This window comes from Pinus tabuliformis, chromosome 3_1 (assembly GCF_031772625.1).
Source record: "Pinus tabuliformis cultivar Carrire ecotype Pingquan chromosome 3_1, CPIR1, whole genome shotgun sequence".
Taxonomy (NCBI): Eukaryota; Viridiplantae; Streptophyta; class Pinopsida; order Pinales; family Pinaceae; genus Pinus; species Pinus tabuliformis.
This window is the reverse complement of record NC_142301.1, coordinates 515,079,094-515,091,359: the sequence shown is the minus strand read 5'-3', so window position 1 is coordinate 515,091,359 and position 12,266 is coordinate 515,079,094. Positions and strand designations below refer to the sequence as shown.

The 12,266-nt window shown below is 33.8% G+C and overlaps 2 protein-coding genes across 2 annotated transcripts; both read right to left on the bottom strand.

Moving 5' to 3' along the window:
* Positions 1-4,586: 4,586 nt before the first annotated feature.
* On the bottom strand, positions 4,587-5,086 carry LOC149188077 (uncharacterized). Its single transcript, XM_089412920.1, has one exon. It carries the CDS (start codon positions 5,061-5,063, stop codon positions 4,674-4,676), a length of 390 nt encoding a protein of 129 aa, XP_089269046.1. The 5' UTR covers positions 5,064-5,086; the 3' UTR covers positions 4,587-4,673.
* A 175-nt stretch (positions 5,087-5,261) lies between these two features.
* LOC149188076 (uncharacterized) lies at positions 5,262-6,107 on the bottom strand. The gene has a single exon (XM_089412919.1). It carries the CDS (start codon positions 5,876-5,878, stop codon positions 5,411-5,413), a length of 468 nt encoding a protein of 155 aa, XP_089269045.1. The 5' UTR covers positions 5,879-6,107; the 3' UTR covers positions 5,262-5,410.
* Positions 6,108-12,266: the final 6,159 nt, after the last annotated feature.

Below are 12,266 nucleotides of genomic sequence, written 5' to 3'. Positions count from 1 at the left end.
TAAAAATAATAATTAACACAAAAAATAATAATGAATAATAGAAATAATAAATAATAATAAATAAATCACTTAATAATAAATAATAAAAATAATAAATCATAAATGTTAAATAATAAATGATATTAAAAATATATACAAAGAAAATAAATAAAAATAATAAAAATAAATATCTAATTAACTTTTCTAATTAAAATTAAATTTAAATCAGAGTGGCACTTACCTAGCCAAATAAACATGTAATTAATAAACTAAATTCAACCATGAATAGTGCTTACCTGTGGTAGAAGTAGGCTTACTGCAACAAGGTTTTGGGGACGACTCTCCACCCAACCGTAGGCTCAATTGTGCAAGGATTTGCTACAATTGGCCACCCCCGAGCCTTCAATCAACGTACTACTGCTAGTGACCCCTATGTCTTAGAACACCATTCTCCCAAGAGAATGAAAGATAGAATCCTGGGAAGATGGAATGCCTCCCATCCTCCTCACCATCTATTAAATATAACAAATATTGGAAGGGGAACTACATGCACACACTCCATGTCTCTACATGCAACTTTCTTTTGATTTTTAGCTTGTCAGGCTTATGCCTGCTGCCGAAAGTGGGAAAAATGACAGAGATTCCTTGATATTTCCAGGGGTGTTGGGGACTTTCGATGCCTGCTGGTTATACTAATTCAGCAGAGGGTGTTGGCAACATTAAGTAAATAAAATAATAAATAATAAATAATTCAACTTAACTTCAGGACGAAATTCCTTAAAGTGGGAGAGTATGTAATATCCCTCCCCTTAATAATAAATATTAAATAATAAAAATAATAATTAATACAAAAATAATAATTAATAATAGAGATAATAAATAATAATAAATAAATCACTTAATAATAAATAATAAAAATAATAAATGATATTAAAAATATATACAAAGAAAATAAATAAAAATAATAAAAATAAAAATAGTAATAACCATACTAAAGCTCTAAATAAAAATAAATAGAAATAAAACAAGAAAACTATCAAAAAGAAGGAAATAAAACAAAAAAGCTAAAAATCAAAAGAAAGTTGCATGTAGACACATGGAGTGTGTGCGTGTGGTTCCCCTTCCAATGTTTGTTCTATTTAATAGATGGTGAGGAGGATGGGAGGCATTCCATCTTTCTGGGATTCTATGTTTCATTCTCTTGGGAGAATGGTGTTTTAAGACATAGGAGTCACTGGCAGTAGTACGTTGATTCAAGGCTCGGGGGTGGCCAGTTGTAGCAAATCCTTGCACAATTGAGCCTACGGTTGGGTGGAGAGTCGTCCCCAAAACCTTGTTGCGGTAAGCCTACTTCTATCACATGTAAGCATTATTCATGGTTGAATTTAGTTTATTAATTACATGTTTATTTGGCTGGGTAAGTGCCACTTTGATTTAAATTTAATGTTAATTAGAAAAGTTAATTAGATATTTATTTTTGGACTGTTACATCGGATCTACGGTGCAAGGGCTCCCACCAGATCTGACGGTCGAGGTGTCGACTTACGATACAATTTATGCTTCGAGGTGAATGCCCAGGGTTTTTGTGCTCCTATTGAACATCCGTTGAGCCTCCAGGTTATTCGGCCATTCTCTTCTCTCATATGGTTCCTTGTTTGCTTCTACACCTTGCGGGTAATAGTTTTCAACTAGGCTGCTTGCCTTTGGGTCCTTTCGAAGTTGATTCTTGTCAATGGAATGACATTGTGCATGCCTGGTTCAATTCCTGGATCTGGGAAGGGTTTGCTAGCATTAATTTACCCCTTAAGGAAAGTATTGTTATTTTTTTAGTTATTTATTTTTTTATTTTTTTTCTGGTTGTTACATTTGTATATTTAATTTGTTGAACTTCTTCTTCATTGGTTTGGTATCGTTTTCTTAATCTTGTTGTTGCCTTGGTTTATGGGCATGCCTGTTCGGCTCTGATGTGGAACCTCGGGGTCATTCTGACTTGCGGCCATGACTACAAGTTCCTCGGCACATACTACCGGGTATGTGGTTTGCAGGGTTTAGCTAAGAGCGTTTTTTTTATTATACTTCTCCATGAATAGAGTGGAATATTTTTTCTGTTTTTTCTTTAATGGTACTCAGGCTTAGAGTTGAGGGCTTTATGTAATAATCTTAGGGAGATAATGCTGAACGCAGAGGGTAATCCTCATTCAGTTTTTGTTCTGATTCGAATTGTAACTTGCCTTGCTAATATTCTTGATATGATTCAAATTCAGCGTTATGATAAGCTAATTCTTGGTTTCTTATTCATGGGTCTCTTATTTGCTTAAATATGGGGAACCTCTGTACTCATAAGATAGTATTTGTTGCTATATTTTATCTTTCTGAAGGATTCAACTGCTTATTTTACTTATAAATGGAAAGATGCGGTTTACTTCTTCTTTGTTCTTCGTTAGCTGAGTAGTACTAGAACGCTACTGTCAATAATTGTCCTGAGGTTATGAATGGCTTCTTGCTATGAATTCAAAGTAAAATCTTTGTTCTTCATTCGATAAGATGCGTAAACTTATTGTCACTTATTCATTGTTTTGTGTATTGCGGTTCTGTTTTAGAATTTATAGTATATTTTATAATGATTCATGCTTCGAGCCTCCATACGCTTTTCCTGGGGTTTTACTAGTTTAAATTCGGTTAACTTTTAATCGACGTTAACCGAGGCTCTAAGTATGGAATATAAGTATCTGTAGATTTTAATTTCTATAGTTCCCTGTTGCGAATTTGTCATGCAAACCATGGTTCTACTGTTTCTCATACTTTTTGAATAGAGGATATTTGTTATTCACTGTTCCTAAGTGTGATAATACTCAGCTATATTAACTTCGAGAATTTGTTGTATGAATTGAAGTTATTCTGCAGTTTTTCTATCTTGGTTTTCCTTTGATACAATAAAGAATGGCATCATTAATTCCTGCACTGTTTCTAGCTATAACTTTACTTAGATAAGAAATAATCTTGTTAATATCTCTACTTACTTTAAGGGAGATGCCATGCGCTTTCCACTATTGGAAACACTTACTATATTTAAATTAAAGTTTTCAGAAGTACTTATCTGTCTTGGCTTTCTAAAATTACTGGACTAAGCCTTTTGTCTATTTTTTTTTGCCTCCCAACCTCGAGACTAACGCTGCTCCACTTGAAGTCTCCCCCCGAGCTACCATTTTCAAGGTAATCTCTTCAAAAATTCTCCTTCTTGAATTGTAGAGCTATTTCGTCTTAACCAGACATAGTCGTTCTATCACTGTCTATCTCTACGGCACAACTTTAATCTTTCTTTTCTTTCTTCACATCTTCCAGTTCTCTCTCCTTTTCCAGGTCTCATCCCATCATCTTCTTGATTTCTGGAATAAATCTTCCCTATGGAACTTGTTAGAGCTGGGGTAACCACCCGACCTAAATGTTTGAGAACAAACTATTATCCTTTAATAACTCATTTTTTTACTTTAAATTAAATCAATTAATTATTGCCATAATTCGAAAAGGCCACTTATACAATAGAAACAGAATTATTGTTTATAAAAAGGTTAACCAATTCAGTTTGTCCAAAAAAAAATTAAAAAAATGCAATAAGACATCACACATACGAATAACGGGGAGAGAACAAATACGTTTGGTTTGACTATCCCCACTATGTAAAAGCCACACAACGCTGAGTGGGTATGACCACATGTGGACCCATTTGACATAAAGTTAACGCTACATTTGTGAATTATTAGATGCTCGACATGTTGCCTGGGTTGAGTAACGGAATTGAACTCCGGTTTAAAATAGACGATTTACTTAACTGTATAAATTATTTAATTTTAATGTGTAATTATTTTTAAATATTATTTAACTTGAATGCATAATTATTTTTAAATATGTTTTGAATTATTATTATTATTATTCAAATAAAAGCTTTTACTTCTACCAATATCGTCACCTAAAATAATTCACGTTCACATAAGGAAAAAAAAAAATCCTTCACTCCGAAAGATGCCTCTAAATTTTTAGTATCAACCTAGAAAATTAAATTCATAACCAAATAAAATCAAAATTTAAAATATACTCCGATTCAAAATAAAATAATATCTTTATTCATCATATTTAAAATTTTGAATTTTATATATAAAATTGAATAACCATATTTAAAAATGTAAATTTTGTATTTATAAAATCAAATGAAATTAAAATTTCGAATACTAAAATATAAGCTTGAAAGTATTTAACTTATTTTAATATTTAAAATCCTAAATTAAATGCAATTTACACCAAAAAAATTATATATTCTAAATAACGTTTTATACACGGTACAAATGAGAACGACAGGCCACGCCTCCAGAAAATATTTAATTTACACCAAAAAAATTATATATTCTAAATAACGTTTTATACACGGTACAAATGAGAACGACAGGCCACGCCTCCAGAAAACACAAGGCCCTCCAACCTTAACAAAGCCAAATGTTGTGGCAAGAGCTAATCAATTTGTTATAGGGTATTAAATATCCGGTTATATGTATATTTGATAATCTGATATAACACTGTTATTATTTTTTATTTATTTAATCATAGCGCCCGTATTATTAGGTTATCAAATATACATATAACCAAACATTTAATGCCCTATAACAAACTGGTTAACAATGTTATGCCCTACCCATTACGATTCAACAATACCCATCCTGCGCGCCCATGCCTCCGCCTACGCATTTGTGGAAGTTAAAATCCAAACCCCGACTGTGCACCAGGTCATTCTGTTTCAATTTCCACACGCAATTCCACGCCTGCCGGGAAAACACCGGCGCCATCATCTCCACGAACGCCGCACACGGAGGCAGCAGCGGATCTTTGCACCACCCTCCGCCGCCGCGCTCGTTTTTGTACGGCGCCGCCACGACCTTGTGGACCTCCACGTCCGGGTTACGCTTTGTCGGCAGCCAGGTCATACCCCTGGTTCTCGGCTCCAGAGCCGGGTGCGAAATCTCCAGCCCGTGCTTCTCCACAACACCCTCAAATACTCCTCGGCATCGAAATGCTGTAACCCCAAATCCTAACATACTCGTACGGCCCCACCACGTCCGGATGGAGAAAGCGCTGGGCAAAGGAGTGGTCTATAATGTGATTTTTTTGGAAATTTCAGTGACCCAATTCAGCAGAAAAAGTTGAGGTTAAATTTTGCTTTTTATTATTTAAAATGTTTTTTTAACTGTATATTTGGATTCAGCACCCTGAAAAATCCTGAAACATTTTGATTGTGCAGAAACTAACTATCAAACTTGCGATTCCAATAAATTGCTGCTAGATTTTAACGAGAAAACTTCCATAAAATCTTATTATAAACAACTGCCTTGACAAACCACCACTTCGTTTGCCTAAGCGCGGACACATGGATGGCCCTCCTCGATCACTCGAATTCGTCCCACTCGCTGCCCTTCCCGTCGCAGTGGAAAAGCATCCCCGTGAAATTCTCCGAAAACTTTCGAACGGCTCGGTCGATAATGGCCTTCTGCCGTATGCCCACCGTGAAGGTGACCAGATATTTGGGCTTCCACGGCAAGTCCTCGCTAGGGTTGTCCCACAGCCTGCGCATATACAGATCCGTTTGGGGAACTGAAATACCCGGAGGAAGTGGCGGCGTCTCTAAGCTGCTGTTTCTGCCATTTTTAACCATGGATAAAAAGCCGATAGTGGGATTGCAGCGGGCACAAATGCAATTTCTATTTATATGGCGGTGAGGTGTGAAATAGGCCGGCGGTGAAAATAGAGTAATTTGGGGCGAAACTGTACCCATCAAATACCCAACCGCCATTCCGAGGAGCGTATAGAACATAAAGGGCCTTACTGTGATCAGGTCGCTGCTGTGCTTCTTCATAATGTCTTAATTGCTCTGAATATGCGCAAATCAGCCTGCCTGCCTTTCCTCTTGTAAAAAAAAAGTAGCTCTACATACCTCACCGCCGGCCGCCCTATAGTAAAAAGGCAGCTTTACATGAGTGGAGAAAGCACGGTCCTGGTTCACAGATTTTGAAGAATCTGGTCAATTTCTGTTATCATGGTCGGCCATGAATCTCTAGGGCACTCCACAGTAAGGCTAATGTCATTAAAATTTATAAAATTGGATACGTCAGAGATCCATGTAACATGCATCATTATAATTATCATAGTTTGAGCATCAGGGTCCCTCACAGACGTTTAAAAGCAACCGTCTTGGCTTTTTCGCTTTGACAAAGGTTTTATCCTTTTTTTTTAATGCGTGAAGATCTGGCAATCTCTAAAGTTTGGCATCTTTAAAGTAATTTATCAAAGTAAAACACCAGGATTCATGAATTTTTTTGGGCTTAGATTTTATATATTCATTTATTTAATATATTTAATATGATTCTAGAGATCAAATTTTTTTTTTCATGTAAATTTTTTTTCGTGTAAATTTTAGAGTGCAAGATATAATGTGTTATTTTTCATTGTTCAAATTGTATTTATAAACTTTAAATAACCATAAAACTTAATTTTTTCATGATATATACATAATTGTTTTAAAATGTTAAGTAATTGACATTAAAATATTTTACTTAATATATACATCAAGACATTTTATCACCTAATATTACTCACACATCAAGACATTTTATCACAATTCCCCAATATCATTAATACATTTTTTACTTTTAATTATTTTACAATATAATCATTTTTTTATTATAAGCAACATTATTTTTCTATTCAAAATATAATTTTTATTTTTACTTAAAAAAACTTACACAAATTTACACATCACCACATATTATACTATAAAATAAGCCTCTCATCCAATATAACATTTATTTTTATTTAATTTTAATTTAAACGTATCGTGTTTAGATGTTATTGACATTTTTCACAAGCACGTCCTTTCAATATTTTTAAACCTCATTTATTTCGAATATTTTGTAAAAAGAGCAGAATAACTATTTTAACTATTTCGACCATAAACTAGATTCAAGTTAAAGTCAAACAGAATTGGATTAAAATGAATCTAGTTAAAGTCAAACAAAATTAGATTAAAATGGATATCGTCCGGTTGATTTTAAAAAACCTAAGAAAATCTCGTATATCACGATATATAATTCTTTGAAATTTGATTGAAAAAACAGAAAGAATGGCAATGAATATGGAAATGCTTCGGAGTTAAAAATTATATGCATTTATTTTTACTTTTATAAATTTTTAATGAATGTATTTTATTTTTTAATATTTTATTAAATATTGTTAAGTTATATATATAGATGGATAGTGAATGATTTGTTATTTGGAAAATTAGATTATTCAAAGTATCGGTTTATAATTAACAAAGTGTCTAAAAAGAAATTACTAAAAGAAAAAGAAGATTTAGACTATTATAAAACTGTAAACTATATTATTTATGAAAACCATTAATATAACTGTAAAACAACTTATGTAGACCAATTTCTAAGGAGATGTTATTACAAAGAAATTAGATAGAGAAAGACAACAAGCACATTCAAAATTTAGGAGGATGTGGAAAGGTCCACCTTAATGGGGCTAGACTTCCCTTGGCCATCGCCACTCAAACTTAAAGTAGGAGCAATAGCCACTTCAATATGCTTGAGACACACCCCCATATTCTTCTGTCTAAGCACCACCTGATCTAGCATCAATAGAATTTCCTCCTTCACTTGAATTTTTTTATGATCGCCCTTCCCAATAGCATTTTCATTCTTTAATATAGGTCAATGGTTAACACGTATTGGTTCTACCTAACATGGGTGTGTCCAATGTCAAACACCTAATCCCATATGTTTTCTAACACCTTTGAATCTAAAAAACATTCCCTTTCCATTGTGACATCTACTTTGAATTCCCTCAACTATTCTGGAATTGTGGTTGTAACAGGTTCTCCAAACAAATGAGTTGAATCGTCAACCCTCATTCTAGCTCAGGAGCCATTGAACCTTCCCCAAAATTTACTTCTTCAATGGTAATGAGTTTTCTTCCTGATCATTGTTGAGAGCGAAGGATCCCTACCTAAATAACCCAACAGTAGGAGAGAGTGCAAACTATAGGCTTAAGGGATGGATATAAAGTGAAAGTACCCACCCTCTTTGCACACACTTAGCGAGCATACAAAATAAAAAAGGTTAAAAATTCAACGAGGAAAATAACAACTCAAACTATGATCCAATAGACTACTTTAAGGCCATTATTAGATACAAAGAGATGAGAATGATTGCTCCAAACTACATCAACTTTTGAAATAATGGGAATAGATTCAGAGTGAAAGTACCCACCCTCTTTGCGCACACTTAGCGAGCATACAAAATAAAAAAGGTTAAAAATTCAACGAGGAAAATAACAACTCAAACTATGATCCAATAGACTACTTTAAGGCCATTATTAGATACAAAGAGATGAGAATGATTGCTCCAAACTACATCAACTTTTGAAATAATGGGAATAGATTCAGAGTCACTTCCATCCATCTCCCTATTGTGCAAGCATTGAACTCATTCGACAGACTAGGTCTCCAACAATAAACATAGATCAACTTTGCCATGAAACATGAAGATTCCCCCCCACATTGCAACATAATTGCTAGTAAGGTGGCATGTCTACTGCAGTCATAGAGTGAGGTGACAACTCCCTTAAATCCTACCTTTACACCTGATCAAAGAGGATATATGGTGCATGGCTACCAAATTTGGATAATTTTTTTATTAAATTAAATCACACTCCAAAGCTTTAAATAATCAAAACTATCAAACCCAAAAGATTACATGACTGTTTATTTAGAGGAGAGAAGTCTCTCGAATCTCTTTTGGAGAAACTTCCTCCTAGATATTTGGAGGAAGTTGAGAGTTATCCTCTCAATTTTAGGATTCTATCCTAACTTCCCTATCTCCTAATTAATTCTAGAATGGCTTGCTAATTCTAGAAAATCCTAGATTCTTTAATTAAATAATTACATAAAATTAAATATGAGATGCTCTTCCATCATACTGCCCAAGTAGAAAATTTCCGTAGCCTTGTGACCATAAGCCTTGTTGTCGTGTCTTCCTGGATCCCATATATAATTTTGTTCATGTTCTTGTCCATTTACATTCGCTTCTCGAACTTTACTATAACTCCACTCCTGCTTTTTTGGCTGCAAAACATTGTCTTCACCATGCTTCTGCTCACCATTTCAAGAGGAATTTTCCTAAATATGAAAACCATCAAAAGAAGAGTACATGACCATAAGAGTATTTCACTCTTATCCCATGCTTGTAAACTTGTTTCCTGAACTCTTTGCTCTGCTTGATTGAAATTTGTCTCAATGTTGCCAACGAATTCTTCAACCTTCAGATTTACAACAACTTTTAGACATTGTCCATCCTCACATTCTATCTTTGGTTCATCATCCCTAACGAGCATTCCATTCAAGTATTTTTCTTCATCTCTGATAAAAAAAATCAGTTTTGTTCTCGTTCTTCATCTTTCTCAATCTTCACGACAGTTTCAAAAGATTGTTCATCACCTGTATAAAAACCTTTGTGAGTTTCTTCCTCATACTCATTTTCTCTGGGTTCTTCCTTCAACCTGTATCTCACCTTTTGTCTCTGTTTCTTTAAAGTTTGTATGATGACATAGAATTATTTATCATAAGAAGAGTATTTTTGCTTGGCTTGATTAAGTTTTTCACTGTAGTAGGCAAGTGGTTTTCCTTTTTGACTTAGAACATCTCCTATTGCAGTTCCATTCACATCAATATCAACCTCTGAAATGATTTTTGGAGTTGGCCAATTGATTATGGCCTTCACTTTCTCCTGGTCCATCTTTAGTCCTTCCCTTGAAATCACAAAGCCTAAGTATAATAGTTTTGTCTTCATGAAACTACACTTCTTTAGATTGATTAACAATTTCTCCTGTTGTAGCTTCATTAAAACCTTCTTAAGATGTCTTAGGCGCTCTTCTTTTGATTGACTATGGATTAAGATATCATCAAGGTAAACTATAACAAATTTTCCAATGAATTCTTTTAAAATTTCATTCATTAGTCTCATAAAAGTGTTGGGAGCATTGGTAAGTCTAAAGGGCATTACCAACCATTCATAGAAACCATTATTAGTTTTAAATGTTGTTTTATTTCATCACCTTCTCTGAATTTGATCTAATGATATCCACTTTTTAAATCTATTTTAGAAAAATATGCATCACCACTCAGACAATCTATGAGATCATCAATACGGGGTAATGGAAACTTGTACCTAATTGTAATTTTGTTGATTGCTCGAGAATTTGTGCACATTCTCCATCCACCATCCTTCTTTGGAGTTAATATTGTTGGAACAACACACAGACTTAAGCTTTCTCGAACAAGACCTTTATCCAATAATTCCTGCACTTGATTTTTAATCTCTTCATTCCCTTTTGGAGTCATTCTGTAAGCTTCTTTGTTTGGAAGACTAGCACATAGAATGAGGTCAATATGATGGCTAATACTTCCAATGGGAGAAATTAATTCATCAGGTAAGTCATCCACTACAATATCAATAAATTCATTCAACATGTTTTTCATTTCTTCTAGAAGATCATTGAAATTTGTATTTGTGAGGACTGCTTTTGGCTTACTGATCAAGGCAAAACTGATCTCCTCATGCTTGATTTCTTGAAGAAATTATTTCCTACTAAGTAACATTACCTTGGATTGGTCTTCTTCTAGTGCTTTGTCATTTTTCAAAGGAAAAAGTACATCATTTTCACCATTCTTTTCAAAAAGTGTAGGTATTGCTCCTTCCATCGTGCATTGCTTTCTTGTCATATTGCCATGGCCTTCCAAGTAAGATATGACATACATCCATAGGCATAACATCACAAATAACTTTATCCTTATAACTTACTATTTGAAACTCCTCTTCACATTGTTCATTAACTAGTATCTGATGTCCTTTTTGCAACCATGAAACTTTGTAAGGAGTAGGATGTTTAGTTTTTCTTAAATTTAACTTTTCTACCATTTCAATAGATACTAAATTATCAGTACTCGCACTATCAATTATAACTTTACAACATTTTCCTCCTGATTTAAAAAACAATTTTGAACAATGTTTTTCTTTGTGTGGGTTTTTTACTTCTTCTCGAGATTTTAATAAAGTTATTTTCATCATTAAGGATTCACCAGTTTCAGGTGCATTTTCATGTGTAGGGGATTGTACACTTTCTGTATCAGTTTGTTTTATGTGTGTGCTTCCTTAACTAGAAAATATTTCTCGATATTCATTAGTCGTATGACCAATTTTGTTACATATATAACATCTTACCACAAAATATTGACCTCTACCTCTTTGATATGGTCTTCGTCCTCTGTAATCTCCTCTTGATGATTCTGCCTATTGTGAACTGCTGGCTTCTTCTCTTTGAAATCTTCCACTAAAACTTCCTCTACTTGATTGTCCTTGGCTTGATGATCCTCTATTGAATTGTCCTCTGCTTCTTACTATGTTTCATGCTTTTCCTCTTTGGATCTGATTTCTTGCAAATTTTTCTTCAACCTTAAGAGTTATCTTATAAGCTTCTTCAACCATTTTTAGAGACAAAATATTCAATTCATCTTTCATTTCAAATTTCAATCCATTAATGTATCTAGCTAATTTTTCTTCATCGGTTTCTATATGACCAATATTCAATCTATAAAAATCCTTTGTATATTCTTTTACAAACATAAATTTCTGCTTAAGAATTTTCATCTAGTGAAAGATATTTAATTGATAATCTCAAGGAAGAAATTTACCTTTGATTTTAGCCACCATTCGATCCCAACTAGTGATCTTCCCTTTGTTTCTATTTCTCCTTTCAGCTTGCACGTTGTCCCACCATAACGCAACATGTCCCTTTAATCTGGTCACTGTGAACTTAACCTTCTTCTCGTCCACTACATGTTCATAATCAAAATATTTTTCGATGATGCTAATCCAATTGATCAATTATTTAGGATTTAAACTACCTTCATACATAGACATGTCCAATCTTGGCTTGGAACTTATTGTTGCAATCATCTTGACCATCTTCTTTTCTGGAGTTTCTTCTTCAACTTCCATCTCTTTGATGTGTTGTCTCTAATGTGTCCAATTTGGTTCTAATATGTCTTACTTCATCAAGTAGAACTTGATTTGTAGCTAGTCTTCCTCGACCAATTCCAGCTCCTCTGGCTCCTTTAACTCTATGGGCCACTTAATTGAAATAGAATGTAGATCAAAATAAACTCGTTTTTTTTTTCCAAAAATCCT

Bases quoted from the DNA above. Each gene is read 5' to 3' on its own strand.
- LOC149188077 (XM_089412920.1), bottom strand. From the start codon at position 5,063: ATGTTAGGATTTGGGGTTACAGCATTTCGATGCCGAGGAGTATTTGAG.
- LOC149188076 (XM_089412919.1), bottom strand. From the start codon at position 5,878: ATGAAGAAGCACAGCAGCGACCTGATCACAGTAAGGCCCTTTATGTTC.